This window comes from Calypte anna, chromosome 5A, assembly GCF_003957555.1.
Source record: "Calypte anna isolate BGI_N300 chromosome 5A, bCalAnn1_v1.p, whole genome shotgun sequence".
Lineage (NCBI taxonomy): Eukaryota > Metazoa > Chordata > Aves > Apodiformes > Trochilidae > Calypte > Calypte anna.
Window position 1 is genome coordinate 16,304,039 of NC_044251.1, and position 20,021 is coordinate 16,324,059.

Consider the following 20,021-nt stretch of genomic DNA (forward strand, 5'->3'; position numbering starts at 1 on the left):
TAAATAATGCACTACCCAATGATCCTTAATACATAAATTAACAAGTGAAGCTTCACTAAAGGCTAAATCAAATACTTAATACTTACATTAGCCTATTCAGCCTATACTGTCTGCTGTTCTTAAGAAATTTGCTATTTAACTCCACATCTTGCTTAGGAAGAGTTTACACAGTAACTTTGCATTTTGAAGACATTAACCACTGGAAAAAAAGTCTGAAAACTGTACTCATTATTAGATGATTATCATACAATGATACAACAACCATTTCAGTACATAAAATCTAAATCAGATGGTGCTATCTCTTCAAGTGTTTTGGTATTGGATCTTTTACGCTGCATTTTATGCAACACTAGACAGAATACTAAAACATTGTTATAAGCAGTGTTCTTCAAACCTTATATAGCAAGGAAAAAAAAATACAGATAAGCACAAATCTTATAAAACAAAACCACACAAATAAGCAAGTAGAAGGTAAGGAGCTCCACTGTAATACTAGCAAGTAGCAGTAAACCATTTTTTCTTACATATCCAAAGATAGCAGCAGGAAAATAAAACTCTGGATTTTTGCAAAGAGTTAGAAGCAACACTTAGTAAATGTAACACATTTTTTTCTCTGGTTTAACAGTTTATAAAAACACACAGCACAAATGGAACTTGGCTGTAATTGTTGAAAATGGAAATTTTAAAACTTGGAAAAAATCCTATCCTTAAAACACCTGCCCACACGAGCCAATTACCCAGCAGATACAGCAAAAATACAAAGTTACTAAGAGTCTATAATTTATATTGAATTCTTTGCCAGCACACAAATGCCAGTGCACTGTAGCAGCAATGCTCTTCCTACAAAAGTACAGCTCACTGGCAAAAATTTTAGGGTTTATTTTTAAAAAAAAACTACTTTATTGCCAGAACTTCTAGCAACATTAGTCAGAGAACATACTCTTTCAATTAGGAGGGAAGTAACAACCTCTACTTGCTGTCAGGACATTTGTTTTCTGACTTGGAGGAACTCTTTCCAGTCCCTCAATAAGGAAGCCAAGTTGTATCATAAGGTTTCAGGAAGACACCTGTGTATTTGTCAGACACAGTGTGTGGGAATTACTTGTTTCTCAAAATAAAAAGCTACACGGGCTTTGAATTATTTTTTTTTAAACATGAGCTTTCACAGAAAATTCTTTCAAGCTACTTCAAACTTTGAACTCTATGCACTTGATGTCTGCTTCTTCTAACAGCCCAGTTTTGGGTTTAGTTGGTTTGTGGGGTTTTTTTAGGTGTTTTGGGTATTTTTAGTAACCAGGAAGTTGAGAGCTAGACTACACCATCTACAAGAGGCAGCAGAAACATTTAATAAAGATTTGTTAAAGCCGGTAATGGCAACTGGAGGGGAACAAAGGAAGAAAAAAGCTTAAACTAAAGTGCTACAAGAACTGAAGTTTTTTTCCCCCGCTTTTTCTTGCAGCAATTTAAGAAGCATAACATACAAAATCACAGGCTTGGAAGTAAAATAGATGAAAACACAACAAGCTTTGTGGCATAAACTTTTATGTACTATCCACTCCCAGCCACATGAATTTACTGTAAACTACACAATTGTGCTGTACATTATCTTTAATGTTTTTTCTTTTTAATACACATTTCATTGTGCTTCAATGCAGAAGACATTAAATAATTTTGAACAGCTGTGTGTCACCTAACAATGAAAAAAAGTATAGCCTTCTAACTGAATGCTCCTGACCACCTATATAAGCTAATCAACAAATCATATAATCAGTGTGTAAGAGAAAAATGCTTAGTAAAAAATGTAACAGCCAGGATGGTTTATGAAGAAGCAGTCATATGATGATGCATACAAAGATAACATGGAGTCTGATCATTATTAGAGCTCAAATTTACAAATTTAGAAGTAATAGAAGTGTAAACTTTGTTTTTCTCAGACATTGCTATCAGGAACATAGCCAAAAAAAACAAATAGAAAACCTAACTGGAATTTTTGTCTCAGTCTCCAAAGCAGTACATGAAAGCTGCTTCTAATTAATTTTAGCACGATACGTAAGTTGTGTCACCTTCTCCCTCATGTCTCTCTTAATTCAAACAATTTTGTTCAAGTTCTACACAATACAGTAATACAATTTAAGTTACTTTCCCTCAAGTCATACCAGGCAGTCAGATGCATAAAGAATTCAAAAGTATTTCTGAAAAAAGCAAAACAGACAGACCTGGATTAGATCAGCCCTGAGTCTCTGCCAGTGATACTGTCAAAAAGTATCTTTATTAAATATATTTTATGAACATGGCCTTAACAATCTATTGTAAATGGCTACTACCTTTGCAGAGAGGTCATGGCTTGACTTTCTCAAGCCACAAAGAATGACAGCAACACTGACATCAAATTTGAAAATAAAGTCATCAATTGTACTCTCAGATACCAGAGATACATTTGACAAAGCAGTCCACAATACACCAATTTGCTTAGATAGGGCCTCTACACTATAGAATCACAGAATGCACCCACAGTATGGAAGGGCTGGAAGGGACTCATGGGGGATCATCAAGTCCAGGTCCTGTCCCTCTGTAGGGCCCCCAAAAGAATGACACCATGTGCCTGAAAACACCATCCAAATGCTTCTTGAACTCAAGGCCATCTTGCCCACAGCTCTGTTGTATTATTTCAGGCCAATACATGGCTCTACTTGGCTTTAATTAGCACAGTTCTTTACAACTTTGAACTCATAATGACACCAGCCAAAAAAAAAAAAAAAAAAAAAAAAAAAAAATGCTTGCTATGCCACACAAGTACAAAAGGTTCATCAATGCTCACATGCAACAACAGCTTTTCTGGTAAACTACAAACTTTTTATAGGTCTATAAAAACACAATTATCAAGTTACATTTGTGTGCATTTCTTAAATACACCTCAGTAAACTATGCCCAAGCCTCTTCAGATACTTTTTCATTCTGGGTGTTAAGAGGTTGAGAGAAGACAAAAAGTCAGATTAGCAATATGTAAATTATTTCTTAGAATTAAAAGAGTATTCAAATTGTGCAGACTATGATGAATGAGATGGTATAAGTTTCTGTGTTGAACTAAGTGAAACAATCTAGTAGCAGGGGTTTCTTGTAGATGAATGTAATTGAGAGGCTTCATTAACATCACATAAGCAAGCAGGGAGTAACACATACACACAAGCACAGCCAGATCAAGAGGATCAACAAAGAGCACAACAGATCAAGAGGAGCCTAACTCAGGACTAGCTCTGAACTTCTCATTGCATTTTTTTCTCCTCTCCAGAGATATTCCTTATCAGTGTTTAGCACCTCCATCTCCTAATCTATTGACTGCAACATACCAGCCATTAGTATTTGTCACACTGGAGCAGCTGAGTGCTCCTGTCACAGATCAGGATCTCCCTGCACTCCCTCCACTATCAGAGTAAAACAGCAGATTCCATCCTAGAAAACCCAAACTATAATTGTACACATGAAGAGAACACAAACTAATCATCCTATTATCCTACCTTAATATCTCAACAGTTTTGAAAACTGCGATTTATTGCTTAGCATATCACATAATTACACTGATTCCACTTCCTCATGACTTTCAAAAACATTTTATTGTCAGTTAGCCCATCACCAGAATTTCCTGCTGTTTTAATAAAGATGTTCTAGGAAAGACAATTTTTTCATTCCAGCTTTCCCAAAAGCTATCAAGGGAATGAACTGCACTGCTGTCATTTCATCCACTATTGCTAAATTGCTGCTCTGAACATTCATTCAAAATGACCAGGTAAGAATGATGCTCTGCTTTGCTTTCATTGGAACAGTAATATTCAGAAGAAAAGAAGGATGTACAACCTAAAAGTGCTACTCTTACTGAAGGCTGCAGAAGAACTTTAACCTTGGTTGTGTAAAATCTAAAGATACATCCTTTGGAGAAATACTTGGTCAAGGCATTGGAATTGCCAGAAAGAACAGCAGCAGGTGAATAAAGGAAGAGCAAATTTTCTACACAACTACATAAACCACATGGATTGCTAGAGTTTTAAACAGATAGATAAACACACTCATCCTCGATAAGGTAATATCCTCAAAACAAAGCAAAAAAACCCAAACAAAATTCAATAGTCTGTAATAAAACATCACTGTGTTTATTTCACAGTGAAAACCATAAACTACTGTTCCAGTAGACAACAAATAGTGAGTTTTACAGGAACTCTTACAAGATGCACACAAGATGATGTTCATAAGCACGCACATATCATACAGGTAAATTCAGATTTTTGCCTGCTAAAATCCACTCAGACCTTAGCAGTCCCTGAAGTTCCTGCTAGCAGGGGGACAGAAAGCATCTGTTCTACCATTCACACACAGCCCAGATCAGAGACTGAGCCTCTAACAGCACTGGAGGTACCAACACAGCCCCAGTGCTCCAGCCAGGCTGCTAGAATGTTTACAGCTTAAAATTGTACAGTTGTCATTTTGAAGACTTTCAGTCATTATGTTGAAGTAACTTTACTATGAATAACTGTGTTCCAAACAGAAGTAGGCAGGTTAGCTTCACAGAGATCACCCTCTAATCCCAAAATCTGCACCAAGCAATTACGTGGGTCCCTTGTGGTTGAAACTATGAGCGTCTGCTCCAAAACAAGCATGTGTGAGTAGTGCCAGAGAAAGCACTAGAAGGGGTAGATGGGAACACCTGCACACAATGGAAGATGGAATGCAACACTGTCACAACCACATAGAAGGTGTCCAAAGTACGCCCCTCCCTTCTGTCACACAGCCCCACTCTTGATTTCTGTATGCTGGCTTTTGAACCTTATGAAAACAGGGAAGTCTTGTTGTTACTCAGTAGATTGTCTCTACACCTCAAAATTGTGCAAATGGCCTTTCAAAGTAGTCCTTGAGTATTCACCAGATCCAAGCCGGAGTAAAGGCAACTTGCTACTAAAGCGTAAGCAAAGGCAGTCACTGCTCAGATGGAAGCAATGATAGCAATCAGGTCCTCAGCAGAGCTACTTCTGAGGACCAGCCTCTCTTTTTAATGAAACACCAGACAAACAAACACAATCAAAACCAGCTGGAACCAAAGAGTGAGTCAGACAAATCGTGTTATATACGTGTCACTATTATACCTTAACAACATAGTAAATCCCTATTGGCTTCCTTTGGTCAAAAAAGATCAAAGGGACCAAAAACTGTTCCAAATACTTACCACAGAAGACTAGGTCTCATCAGTAACACAGACTCTAATGCTCTTCCAACCAAGACTATGCTCAGAACAGGTAGTGAAGCAAAGTATTTCAGGAGTGTCTGCAGCACAGTGGCTGCACCAGGGACAATCCTTTAGACAACCATCTTCATGGGAAATACAAGGCTGCCAACACTTCCCAGCTCAGCAGGGAGGCTGAAGGCAGAACTGCAGCACTGAATGAACTGGTATGACAGGACAGCAACTGGTGTGCAGCTTTTAGTGCACTTCCATCTACTAACAGATGATGCCTTTGATTTCCAAGAGAAAAGAACACAAATAAACCTTTCATCACTGCAGGCCTCAGCTCTCATCAAGGGGGAAAAAAAGGCAAAGTGCATAATTTCTAAACTTAAACATCCCAGTATCAAGATCAGTTTCACCATGTTGCTTTTGCCTCGATCATATATTAACTTAAAGAAGTAATATAACTCTCAAACAAAGAAATTACGACAGGAACAAAAACCCTGTTGCTGTATCCTCAGAGTTGGAGGGGTATGGAAATTACTCTGTTCACAATGACCTACTTGCAGTAAAACGAACAAAATACAGTGACTTTCTTTTAATACAGGAAAAAAAAACATCTTTAATGTTTTTTAAGTCTTTCAAAGTATAAAATAATGATTAACAGGAGCTAACAGGTAGTTCCAAAGTTCTAATTTCTATTTAGGCACTTCTAATGAATATGAAAATTAAAGGAAAATATTTTTAGATTTTAATTTCTAAGAAGCTCTATTAGCATCACATTAGGCACTTCCTAAAGTACTTTTAAAAGAGTCTGCTCAAGAAGAGTGATTAGGGACTGACTTAGTGAATTAATGAGGTCACCCTGTGTTACTCTTTAGTGAAAGATCAAGTTCAGTGAGTTAATGAGGTTACTCTGCGATCAATGTTACAGCTCTTGCTAATTACTCTAAGTCTCTCAGTTTTGGATGTCCACTCAACTTCATTTCTGTACTCTCAGAGCTCTGCTATTTATTATCTTGCAACTCTTCCACCCACCATGTTTCAAACGTCTTACAGGAAGATGTGTTTGCATATGATTGACTTTGAAAGGTCTGAAATAAATACTATTCAATATCAAGATTTAACCTTTATATTCTAATTTATTAGGGTTAGGGCAGTAGAGCACTCCCTGTTCCATGTAGAACATCAAGAAAAGAACTACACTGCATTAAAAACACGATTCTGCCCAGTTTCTGTTTTAAAATATTCATGCTTTCAGGTTTAAAATGAGATTTTTAGATTGTAAAGACCGTGATACACAAATTTTCTACTACAAATTCCTCCTCTGCAGATTTAATTGATCTGAAAACATTTGCTAATCATCAAAATCATATTAATGTCAAGAAGGGCTAGGGAAATTTACCAGTATAATTATATTACTAGAGCATTCACAGCATTATAATCAGCATAACAGCACATGCTGACACTCTTCTGAACCTTTCCATTCTCCCTGCTCTCCCTTTAGCAACAGAAGTATCCACAGGGATGCAACGTTCTTAAATAGCTACAGCAGTAAAGCCGCTGTCAGTGCCCTTAAATTCAAATGAAGTGACTCAGCAGATTTTCACAGCCAGTCAGCCTAAAAAGATAGCAAGATAGTAAAAAACAGGCACTGTAAACTCATCTCTGTAATTACACTTCATACTCTCAGTGGACAAAACAGCAACAGTAACAGGAGTTTAAAGGGTAATGTTGAGTTTAAACAACAGCCAAAAGAAGGAAAAGACAACCCCACTTCCTCCCGTGAATGGTGAACACAGTGAGTGCTAGCATTAGGGTGTGTCACTCCGTTCCAGAGGGCGGACCGGACTGGGTCGGTGCAGAGCCCCTGCCGTGTGACAGAGCCTTTGGCCCAAGACATGTGACTTGAGGCAGAAAACCAAGCTCAGCTGTCTGCCAGCACTTGTGCTGGATCTGGAATGCATTCCATCTGCTAGACCGGTTAAAAGTGGGGAAACAAGGAATTGGATGCGCCTACACTATTTAAATAACTACAATTTAAACAACTAATTTTAAAGAACTAAGATTTAAAATGCTGACTTTGAACCACATTAGGAACTCTTTTTCAGGAAAAATATACTAGTTAAATACCTATGTCACAAAATTTTAAGGTTTAAGAGAACATGCATCCTGCACAATTGATTTGTTCTTAAAACAACAGTAATTCAAACTTATTTTTTATTAGTGACTGGTTTTCCTTTCTGTAGTCCTTCCTATGAAAGGAAATCTCAGACTTTTCCTCATAATTTCCTTTGCTGAAATAGTGTTTTATTCCACCTATGAATCAAAAACACCAGCAGAGTAATCGAGATCATCTACAAGAGAACTGCCTGCACACCTGCATTGTCTATCAGTATTCTTCCAAAACATATTGTACAGTTTTCTGCTGCTACAGAATAAAGGTCAGAAAACATCCATTTATACAGAGTGCAAAGATACACCACTGTATTGTAAAGGTACAAAAAAGGTGCTAAAATTTAACCACTAATTTGGAAACTTTTCCACAATTACAAAATATTAAACTTTTACAACTATTAATCTCTACTCTTAACTGCACTCACAGTGCAGCTCAAACCAATAAAATGAGGGTGGTGAATTAAAAATCCATCCTGTAGCTATTCCAGCAGAAACATTGCATTATTACAAGTTGAAAGAAATAAATTTAAATTTTGACATTCAACATTTATAAACACTTGACGTTCCTTTTAGCTAAATAATAATAGACAAAGAGCTGAACCCTTTTCTTGAGAGTTCACTGTCAGAAGGGAACACATCATCTAGAGTAGACAATTCAATAGACATCAGTTGTGCAAAATGAAACAAAAGAAAAAATGCATAAAAAAACAGCCTCTACAGGGTAGGTGATTTCTAAATTTATCAACAAATTATTATTAACTTTGTTCTTGAATTTACAAAGGATGTGTTGGGCTGCCTTTTGCATTTTTTAGTATCTTATAAAAGATACTCAGAGTACTAATTCTACACATATTTGTTGTCCTATCTCCAGCATTTTGTATTTTGCAGAAACTTGGTCCACAAGAGCTGAGTAACTTGAAGTTACAGATATTTCTGCCAATAATTACTTTTCCATTAGTAGCAACCTCAATGGTTTGAGTATGCTTTACATCTGTTAACATTTCCAAATTAAATAAGTAACCAAAAAGTATGATTTTTTAAGTGTGCCTAAATAGGCACATCTCCCCACAAGCTTCTGCTGGGTTTCCAAGTGCTCAAAAAGAGAACCAACTAAAACAAGTAAAATTCCATTTCCCCATTAGCAATCTACTGACCATCCACACTTGATATGTAGTCACTTTGTAAGAGGCTGATATTTTAAATAATTTGACTAGTATTCATTCAAGAAAGGAAGTCTGCTATTTGAAATTCCTGCAGCATTTATTTTATTCATCCCATACAACCTATTATGAGATGGAATATTTGAAAGGTCATTCACTCACTGCCTTAAAATTCCACACCCATGTTTTCTGTGGTATTTGAAAGAATCACTTCAATTTTCTCTCACACAAAGCCCTGAACAAAAGAAAGGGTATTTAACGATACTAATGATAATACTAATAGTACTTTAATGGAAAAAATAACAGACTAACAAATAGTGGCACAGACAGTGTGATGACTTAGGCAGAATCGCCTGGACTACTCAGGAGCATGGGCTCATTTAAACAAAATGTCACACACCAAAAATGCACAGGTGCCAAGTTATAGTTCTTAGTTTAGATAATGCATGAAGCCATGCCTAAGAACTGAGCAATCATATCCTGGAAAGAAACTCTGAAAACAAATAACTAAAACCACACTTCCTGTACAGTGTTTTGGGAACATCTAACTAGATTTGGGATGTGTAACTGGTAACAGTTAAATGTTCTATCTTTAACATGCATGAAGCAAACACCGGAAAAAAATTCTGAAAAACTTGGAAACTGAAGAGTTGGAGAGGGGAAGATGATCAGGAGCTGAAAAGATCCTTGTGTGCAAGTACATTCACAAGTACATTCAAGTACATGGTACTGGCTTTTAATTCAATTGGAACAAGTGCACTGACTGCCCATCACAGAATGCTGAAGTCTGGCCTGTTCAAATAGAAAGGGGCATGCAAATTTCAACAACAAATGCAATGAGGCAGCAGAATAAGGAGCAAAACAGTGAGTAAAATCAGGTGGGATCAGCTATGGGAAGTATTAGCTACACATTATGTATCAAACAAGATGTTCAATCCAGTAATAACCAGGTAAAAGAGGATGTCCTAATCTTCTCTTCCGGCCTTTGCAGTCATTAAGATTCTCAAAACAACTAGAGAAGGCTAGTTAACCTCCAGTATCCCCAGTACAATGAAGCCATAATCCCCATTTCACAAAGAGCAATCAGAAAGACATTAGCGTGTTGAAACTCTTACTACTGCAAAAATCTCAACTGCCCAACAACAAAAAGCCTTAAAAATCAGAAATTGTTCTAAACATGCTTTAAGATAGCTCCTTGAAAAATACATGCACCCCTACTTCTAACTCAGAAACACACTCTATAGGATGCTGAAGTTCTCACTATATTGCTGTCCACAGAGAAAGTAAATGACTCCAGTGCTGACATTTCACTACTGCCACATTTTCTGCCTTCATTGAAAGGCAAAAGAGTTAGTTGGAATCACATGAATATCGTCACTGTAAAGCTTATAAAATTTCATTTGAGAGAGATGTCTGTGTTGTCCAAACCAATAATTTACTAAGAACATATGCTTTGCACGGTCTGAAATAATGAAAACCATAGTCTATTGTTGACAGAAATACCCTAATTTACTCATGGCTGCACTCCAGCACAGAACTGTAATAATGGCCTGGCTTTTTTTTTTCCATTTTCTTTCTTTCTTAAAATAACAAAATGAGCAAATCTGTAGGACTCAAACAGGAAACCACCTCACAGAATCACAGACTGTTAAAGTTTGGAAGGGACCTGGAGAGATCAAGTCCAACTCCTTCCCAGAGCAGGAACACCTGGTATAGGTCCCACAGGGACATGTCCAGGCAGGTTCTGAATGTCTCCAGAGAAGGAGATTCCACAACCCCACTGGGCACCCTGTGCCAGAGCTCTCATCTTCAACACTGACAGAGCTGTGCTCTCAGCCTGTCAGTTCTATCAGGATTGTTGTGTCTGTTAAAGGGCACTTTACCACTGGCTGAATTACAAAGATGCTTTTAAAGCCAGACCAAACTTTCAAAATAGGCCTGAAAACTACCACTTCTTATTCCTATCCCTATCTCTACAATAAAAACTGTTTTTCTATCTATATCTAATTTTGATTTACTGGAGTTATACAATACTGATAGCACAGGAGGCTGTAATTTTAAGCACTGAGGTGGAGGTAAAACTAAACTGTTCCACACTTCAACACAGTCTCTGCTTCACAGAAAAATGCCTTCTTACACTTGTAATTACATGTTAGCAAATCAAGGCACAGATAGAGCAGTGAGTACATATTTGAAAAAAAACAAGATTTAATGTAAATTAAAATAAATATATTTTATGTAAAAAATAAATATGAAGTATTTACCTTTTAAACATCAGAACCCTAAGTTATCATCCTTCCTACAATTTTTGGTTTTATTTTTCAAATAAACTAATAACACTTTGTAATTAATTGCTGAACAAATCTATTAATGCTAAATATACTGAGGTGACTTAGGGCACAACCAAAGAAGATTTGCTTCCTCTTTCTGATCATTAATAAGGCCTTTTCATCTGTATAGTGTATTAAAGATTCCACTCAAGTTTTACTTTACTTGTTACACTACTGCCTCATTCTACAAGTTTTCTTTGCAGTTAAGAAAAAATAATAAATTAAATCTTCCTTGCTAAATACTTTTCCCTCTAGCAAACAGGGTAAGACAATAGCAACACAAAGCCCAGATTTGAGGAGTTCTCATTTTATTTCAACAAAAATGAAGTTGGGGTAATAAAAAGATAAACTGAAACACCTGTGTGGCAAAGGAGTATATTAATGTGAGATTGTAACTAACAGCTCTATTTGTCTTGGAAATTACCTGTATCAATTTTAACACTACAAATATCACGTGTTTATATAATATGCATACTTAAACCTTCAGTTAAAGTTCACTAAATAACACATAGTTTAACTCTGATTTGGGATTAAAAAAAATCAACATGAGTTTATTTTACTCAAATTCAATTACTTAACAGAATGGATTCTACCCACTCATTAAGTTTCTGCAGTTCAAGCTACTGGATTTTGCTGCTGGTTAAATTTTAGCCATTCTTCATGCTAACTGACTAACCAGTCTCTGTGACTCATTATCATCAGGAGATGAATGTGCTGCTGATTTTTTTGAATGCTAACTTATGAGTAACATCAAAAATAATTTCATCATATGTAATAAGTAAATCTGGGGAGAAGTAAAGAAACACCAATTATTTGGCACCAGAACCTGTTATTGGCTGCATATCTGCTGTGATATTGCTACAACTTTGCTGGAACCCTACAAAATACATCACCATACATTTGTGCCTACTTCTGCTTTTCAGACATTACCAAAAACAATAGATTCAATATCCATGACTCTTGTAGAGAAACACGTTAATAGCTTTGAAATACACCATTTCCTTGAGAATATGTTTGCAAAGTAATCCTATTACTTTAATGCAATTATGAAGTACAAGATTCTGAATCCACCATTTCAATGCTTTTGTTGTTTTTCTTCAAGCTTGTGATCTTTCTTTGCTAAGTGAGACTATGTATAGACTTGACCTCCCTAAAAAAACAAAAAAACAAACCAAAACAAAAAAACCCCCCACCAGTCTGGAAACAGTGTTGTGCTTTTAAGGAAAATGCATAGCATTTCTCCCAGCATTTTTCTTTTTTTCATAGCTTTGCAAGTCCCTCATCATAGGCAGCTTTTATTCATCAGATTTACTTCACTAAAATGATACGCTTTTTCTTAGCTTACATCATAAGAGCAAACCATTTCTTATGTAAAAGTGGACTAATAATAATTAAAGTCACCCAAACTGATCCCTGCAAAACACCACATTTCATTTTCCAAGAAATTTACTGCATTAAGATTCCTCAGACAGATTTTCTTAAAGCTTCCTTAGTCAACATAATTAATAACCATAAACAATCCCAATATCTTGAAATAACATCTGCACACCAAACAAAAACTCAGGAATGCACTTCTTGCTTAACAGAGGAAAAATACATTGTTACATCTAGAAGTCAGTTTTCTTACCAACAGAAAAATGTCCACATAATAAATCAGGCATACACTGAAACCATTTTCAAGATGAGTTCCTGAAAAAAGTGTTTGGTAACACTTCTCTCACATACTAAATCTAGTTAAACAAGCAAAATTTCCTTAAAAACATTGCTGGAAAGCAATTTTAAAATATTATCAAAGTTTATTTTAGTTACACTCTCTCGGCATATGACAGTTTTGGCTACTTGGACTGTCATTTAGAAATATTTTAAAAATACTTTTCAAGACATCATTTATTCCTTACAAAGAGTTTCACAATAGTCACCCTAAAACACAGACCATGATATCACAGGCACCCAAGACAAAGAAGCGCCTGAGAAGTTACCCACTAAAGAGTGTATAGCTTTCCCTGCTTCTCCCATATTTCCAGTTATGCAGTTTTATTTCCAGTGCTCATCAGACACCTCTATAATCTCCTATAATTCACTGTAACAGCATAACAGCAGAAAACTAGCTAGTTTGTGACATGGGTTTAAAAAGGAGCTTGCTCATTTAGTGAATAAGGACTCCAGTAAGCCCTGACACTGGCATGAAGCAAGAAAATGGTTGGGAGGAATAAGAAAGAGCGAGTGATAATTTGGAAGAAGCAGCTTTCCCTTTTGAAGGTAATGAGATAACATGTCGGCTCATCAAATACTGCGAAACCAATGAATTCAGAGTGCCAAATAAACAGAAGTTTTAACTTTACAGTAAAATTACTTGAGCAGGCAGGGAACCTTGATAACTTTTCCCAATTTAAACTTAATTTTCTTCTGTTTGTCTCTGAGAGAAGCTTACAAAAGCCAGTAAGATCAGCAATTTGAAAGACCCATAAAATTAAATTACACCAGGGCTCAAAACAAAAAATGTCCAATGGTATTTTAAATGTTACTTGTTTCAGACATAAAAACTAATATTAAAACCACAACACTGCAATAGAGGATCCACTATCTATACTTTAAGAAAAAACAAAGCAGTTGGGCTATTTAATTAATTTCTACTAAGATGAAAGTCTGTCCTAAATAAAATGCATAAGCCCCATAACTGGTTTATATTTTCAAACCTGAACATTTCATTCCTACTTCTCAAATGCCCAGATATCCCTACAAATGTTTATGCCCAAGCCCTACTTCTGTACTAAATATACTGAATCAAGAAATTCACACAGATTTATCAGAAAAACCCCAACATTCTTAATTATCAAATTCTCTTCTATAACAGTAAATTAAGAAGTCAGTAAACCAGCTTTTCTGAGGCTGAGAACATAATGCTGCACCAGTATCATTACCATGAGGGACATATAGGAAAGTCAAATGCATCCCCCTTCAGTATGTTTTTCAAGCCAAAATTTTACCTGTAAGCTCACTGAGGCAAAGATGCAGCAATTCCAAATTCTGAAGTAGTGCACAAAACTCTGCTCACTGTTATGTAACTACTACAAACCCAAATTTTAGATATGTATGAATTTTACACTTCCTGTATTAACAGAAGTCATGAAAGATGAACAGATTTTAAGAGCTAAGTCTGAAAACTGTCCTTCTTTTTCAGGGCTGCAAAACTAACAACTGTAACAAAAATCTACCCTCTTAAATGCTTCTAAAGCCACACTCATAAGAAGCATGATTTGTAATAAAATCTCAAGTTTCAGAGTCACAGGGAGATTAAAAGAAAGGAAGGTGAGTGTAATGAAAAAAGATAAAAGAGTTTCAAAATAAGAAATGGAGAAACAAACAAGAAAAAAAATATACGAGATGTCAGATTTAAAAGTTGTGATTATTTACACTTCTGCTACCTCCTTTCTCATAGGCTCTGGGCCCTCACAGGAAGCATTGTAACACATGCTCAGCAACACTATTAAGTAACTGTTGTGGTTACATCAGCATTTAGTGCTGCAAGAAATACAAAGAGGACTGAGAGCTGGGACTCTACTATATGAATTGTACAAATGCAGCTGAGAAGGAGGGTAGCATGTACAGCAACACTCTTCAAAGGAGGGGCAACATATTTCTATAAACAATGGTTAATATCTATGGGCGTTGTATTTATAGACTCAGAAAAAGCTACTGCATCTCTTGAGAAAATTGTTGCAAGACTATGGACATTTAAATATATCGAGGTGATCATTATAGTTAGAATGTAAAAGAGTTTTCTTTTACTGTTAAACAGCTGGAACACCTCCACACTGCAGCTCTGAATGCAATTCTTTAAATTAAACCATCAGATTGTGTGTCAGAATGAGCACGACAGGTCACTCACATTTTTAATCAGACAACAATACTTCACCCAGCATTAACAAAAATACATTACTTCAGTTATCTACACTCACGTTGTCTGTAAAACCATTTTTGAAAGTTTCTAGTAATGTTAAATGCTATATACAGCTACCAAGAGAGTAAAATAGTAAAAATGACATTCCATAAACAAAACCTAAATCTACTTACGTTTCAAAACAGCGATCCACGTTGTCTGACATCAGCAGTAGCATGCATAGCTGCTCTAGTGCTATTAGCTGCATATCCCTTTCATCTCCCTGCCCCATCTGCAGCCATTCCAGCAACGTGTCTGGGTCCACATCTGCCATGGTGTTTGATTTTTAAAAAAAAAAAAAAAAAAAAAAAAAAGCCGCCTCCACTTAAAAAATACCAAAAATATCCTTTAATCGTTCAAGCCAGACTAACTTGAACACAGTATCTCTCTTCAGACAGCCCCAGGCTTTTGCAGTTTTCACCTGGAAAGAAAAAGGGAAAAAAAAAAGCATCATCATCATGATCACAATCTTGTCTAAACTTGTTAGATTTGCTCCTCCCTAGAATTTATAGCGTATTTTTGGGCTGACATTAAGAAAATTTCTACATACTTGAACAGTAATTTTTTTTTCAAATTTTATATATAAGAAAGCAGCGGTGAGTTTTTTCTGTTTCACTAGAAATAAATCCTTAGGAAAATAAATCTCTAGTTCCAGATGACAGGGCTTACTCTTATTTTAAGAGACACTCAAAATTAAAAGTTAGAGCAACTGTGCTTAACACTTTTCTATATTAAAGCCAATAAGACAAATAGTCCTGTTTTGCCTACCCTCTTTCCTTCAGTATCACTTCAAAATAGCATCCAACTTCCTGAACAATTAATTACCTCCTCACATAACTATTCAAGTATACAGAGACCTCAGATGTCACATTTTAAACACAAACCCACAAACAAAAAAAGAGATACACAACTAAAGACCTGGATAATGTTTTCAAAGATTTTATTAATACTTTGTCTTTTAAAAATAACCTTCAAATGTAAGGAAAATTTTTAAGTCAAAGAGCAAGACAGACAGACATCACTTCCATTTTCAAGAGCTTGTTGGGTTTTGTTTTGTAATTTTTAGGAAAAAAAAGTTATGCAATCCATAGCTTTTAAAACATGCAGTGAATAATTCAAATCATTCATGTACATATAAGGAAAACAACATTATTTGTTGGCCCAGTGCCACAGCTGTACATGTAAGCTGAAGACAAAAAAAGTCCTTTTTAAAGGTTAAAGGATTTTTTTTTTACTTGTGTGCTTGCTTTTTACTTTGTGCTTAAATGACAAATACTCAAATTCAGCTACCATGCCTAAGAACACAACAAAACATGACTATTTTCACATAAAAACTAGAACAAAGGCTACAAATGAGCCTCTCTAAATTCAACATACAACAAAAAATTAACTATTTCTTAAATATAGCTTATTTAAAAAAAAAAAAAAAGAGTTCACCAAACTTGCAAGTAAATATGAAATGCTGGACAGTGTGCCTACAAAGTGGGGGGTGAGGCAGGTAGGGGGAGAAACAGCTCAATCTGGACAAAGTCTGACTACTTGTTTACTTGCTACTTATGTGTTAACAGTTAAAAAATAACTCCACCAAGGACACATCTACAAAAGGGAATAAAAAAGTGGTATTACATAAAGAAATGTATACCTTCGCAGCAGTACTGTTTCACAACAGCTTTGAACTCAAAGATAAAACAAAAGTAGGACAGATATGATTATTTTATAATTTAGGACAATAATGACATTAGAGTTCTACTCAATTACTGCTGGCCACTTACATGGGGTTTTTTGATGGCTTCAGTCTTGCTGTAAAAGCTAATTCAAATGTGACTAAATTAATGATCTGTGCTTTAAACAATGCCTATGATCTTCTGAGCTGTTTACAGACTGTATTTCCTGTTCCAAGACTAAATAAAACTACTTTCAGCCAGCACAAGTGGGATCGTATTGTAAGCATGGTGCCTCTCTTTAACAAGACTAAATTATTAACTTCAGTTGGAGGGGGGGAGGAGCGCCGGAGAAGGGGGGAAGGCAACAGAAACAAAAAAATTGAGAGAGGTGAAAGTGGAGTAAGTTCAACACAGGCACCTGCCGTTCTCCCACCCCAGACAGGCTCTAACCAGACGGAAACGAACCACCGAGCAGAAAACAGAGCAATGCGAGAGGCCGGGGCTCCCAGGAGAGCCGCACCAGAAAAGGGGCCAGGCCACAGCTGAACTCATCCCCCACCGCCCGGGCCTACACACCCAGACACGGCGGAGGGGCCTCAGCACAGTCCGCGGGGATCAGGAGCCCCCTTCACGGCACCCGCCCTACCGGGGAAGGGGAGCCCTGGCACCGCCAGCCCCCTTCTCGCGACCCCCGCGCACAGGAGAGCCGGCGACGCGAGGGGCTCTCCGGCAGCACCGCTCCGCTCTGCCCTCCGTCCCCCACACGGAGGTGTTCCGGCACTCGCCTCCACCACCCCCTTCAGGGCTGCGGCCCGCAGTCGGGCCTCCCGGCCCGCTCCCTCCGGGCCTGGCGACACCGACCCGCCAGGCCCGGGCAGCGACGCTCGAGTTCCTGGCGAGCCGCAGGCCTCGCAGGGTGACCCGGCCTGGCGACTCAGGAAAGGCGCCGTCTCCCAAGCGCCAGCAGAAGCCGCCCCGCACCCTCACCGCCTCCGTCGCTCACCTCGGCCTCCCAGAGCCTCTTCGCCGGAGCCGACCCCTCCTCAGCGCCGCGGGGAGACAGGGGGAAAGGCGAGGAGACGGCGGCGACAACCCGAGCCCCGCAGCAGGCGGCGGCCAGCGGCATCCATGGCGCTCCGCCCGGCACGGGATTGGGTGGGAGGAGGGGGAAGGGAGCCTCGCCGCGGCCTCGGGGGGAGGAGCTGACGGCGGCCAAGCGGCCGCTGGGGGCGCTGCAGGAGCGGAGCGATAGAGGAGGGGCAGAGGAGGAGCAGATGAGGAGCGGGCTTTCGCCTCACGCTCCTCTCTCGCCTACACGGTGAGGGCACAGGAGGGGGAGCGGTGGGGCTCGGGGCGGCCGCGGGTTCCTCTTCTCCTTGGCGCTCCGCTGGCGGCTTCCTGGGGCGAGAGGGAAGCGAGAGGGCTCCGCGCTTCCGCACCCGTCTCGGGAGGGGCCGGAGCCGCCCACCTCAGCTCCGTGTTGGCCGCGCTCCCTTCGGGCGCGCCTTGCTGGCTCCAGCGGGACTCCTTCCGTCTGAGGGGAGCCTCTCTCCGCCCCCCAAGGGCCTCCTCGGGCAGGCAGCAGCCTCGGGAGCGGGCCCCGGCTCCCCAGGGAACCCCAGCCGCCCTCGACCATCAGGAGCGGGAGTTTGGGCTTGCCCAGCGTGTCTGTCGGCTCTCCTCAGACTTGGTGGGGGTCATACCTTGGCCACATCGGGATATTTTTACTGTTACAGTTAATTTTATTTCCTCCCATATTCTGGATATTTACTTCATTACAATAGTCTTTATGTTTAGGAAGAGGGGGTTTATGGCTTGCAGGCCCCACTTGGGTCCACTGCCAGCAGCTCTCGTATTAAAGGGGCGGTGGTGAACGGGTGGAAAGGTCCCATTAAAGGGGTCTCTCAGAGCAGAGGTTTTGCCTTCCCTTTGCCCTCTCCTGAGTTTGAGATACGGCAGCTGTAGTGGGCAGCCTGGGACACGTTTTGCAGGGGAGCAGCGCTCTGCCACCAGGCTGTGAAATACTGTGCGTTCATTTTTCATCTGATGAAAAAACAAAGGAACTAAACATAAATTTAAAACAAAGGACTGAAATTGCTATGAAGTTAAAGCGAAAGACCATCAAAATAATTTCCTCCTTTGTCAAATGACACACGTTTTTCTAAGGAATTTAAGCCTATTAATGTAAGTACAGTAAGTAAGATTATTGCACATTCGAATGTCACTCCTACCTACCTCATAGACATTTCCTGTCATTAGACTAGAACTACACAGAGGACAAAAAGGCAATAGCAGCTTGATCATCAGTTGAAACTCACCAAATGCAGAAATTTTAGTTGTTAGATGCTGTAATATCACCTAGGATAGGTGTGTGATAGGAACTGTTACCTTTACTGTTGTGGGATTTTTTTAGACTACAAGATCAGTAGTTCCTTTGTCTCTATTTCTGATTTCTAATGCAGCTTAGCCCTTCTGTCTAACAGTATTAATGTCTCTCTTAAGGGCTACTTGTTCTCAGCCCTGCTGAGATTTACACATGTATCCTTTGCCTATGCTTGTCCTTCAGAGGTCAGCAAGACTTCTTATATGCTTAAAATTAAGAACATGAAGCAGCAGGAAAACTGAGTCTGCAGTCTTTAAGTTTAGAAGCTTGATCTTCTTTCACTTTCACTGGGGCAGAAGCAGCAGCAGCAGAATTAGGCCAAATGTACAATAACTGCATCTGCTGAGTGACCTCGCACCTGCTGCATGATGCTACAACAGTTTTCTCTGCTTTTTAATGTGGAGAGGTAAGATTATTAATTTCTTTAGAAGGCCAAAACCAAGTGCTAATATTCAGCTGTAAAGACAAAAAAATGTTTCATTCTGTTCACATCAGCTGCAGTTTCAGCTTTGGATATCTTTGGAGAGATCTATGGTTATCCGTGGAGAAGATGAGGTTATCAAAATACAGATAATTTTAGGGTCAGAATCAAAAGTTTAGATATTATACAAGCAAGGAATAAAAATCGTGGATTTTAAATCCTATTAAGTATTCAAACTTAAAACACATTACAACACCTAAAAATACTGGACATAGCTTTCAGTGCTGTACATATTATTTTGAAATGGATAAACAAATAGTTCCATGTCCTCTTGCAATAGTTTCCCAATTTGATATATACTATATATATTTTTTTATATTAAAAGTGTATCAAGTAATCTTACTCATTTTTAAGTAAAGTTCTGTTTTTATACAGATCTCCTGGGCAGTATTCTTACTCTGAGAGTACTGTGCAGAGAATTCCCAAACTTAATCTCGCTGAATGTGTTGTTAAAAGAGAGAGATTAGAGGAGGAGGATTGGGCCCAGGTGCACTTGGGCTCCTCTCTGAAGCTGTTTAGGAAGCAAGGGGGTCCAGTTGGAATCTCCCTAGGCTGACCCCCACTCTGTGGGATGTGGGATATTTGGTTTGGTCCCCACATCTGGGGAGCTGTGCTCACACTGTGAGATGTGACAGTGCAGCACCCACCTTGTGGGTTGTGACACCAGCAAACA

The 20,021-nt window shown here is 38.6% G+C and overlaps 1 protein-coding gene across 10 annotated transcripts in view; it reads right to left on the reverse strand.

Annotated features, from left to right (window-relative positions):
* HECTD1 (HECT domain E3 ubiquitin protein ligase 1) overlaps positions 1 to 17,572 on the reverse strand; it is a 62,528-nt gene extending 44,956 nt beyond the window's left edge. For all 10 annotated transcript variants that reach the window (XM_030452743.1, XM_030452741.1, XM_030452745.1 and 7 more), the window contains exons 1-2: positions 17,488 to 17,572; positions 14,955 to 15,241 (exon numbers count right to left, since the gene is read on the reverse strand). In XM_030452743.1, the coding sequence (XP_030308603.1) occupies positions 14,955 to 15,094 (140 nt within the window). In that variant the 5' untranslated portion in view covers positions 15,095 to 15,241; positions 17,488 to 17,572. The remainder of the gene's footprint in view (positions 1 to 14,954; positions 15,242 to 17,487) is intronic.
* Between the last annotated feature and the right edge of the window lie 2,449 nt (positions 17,573 to 20,021).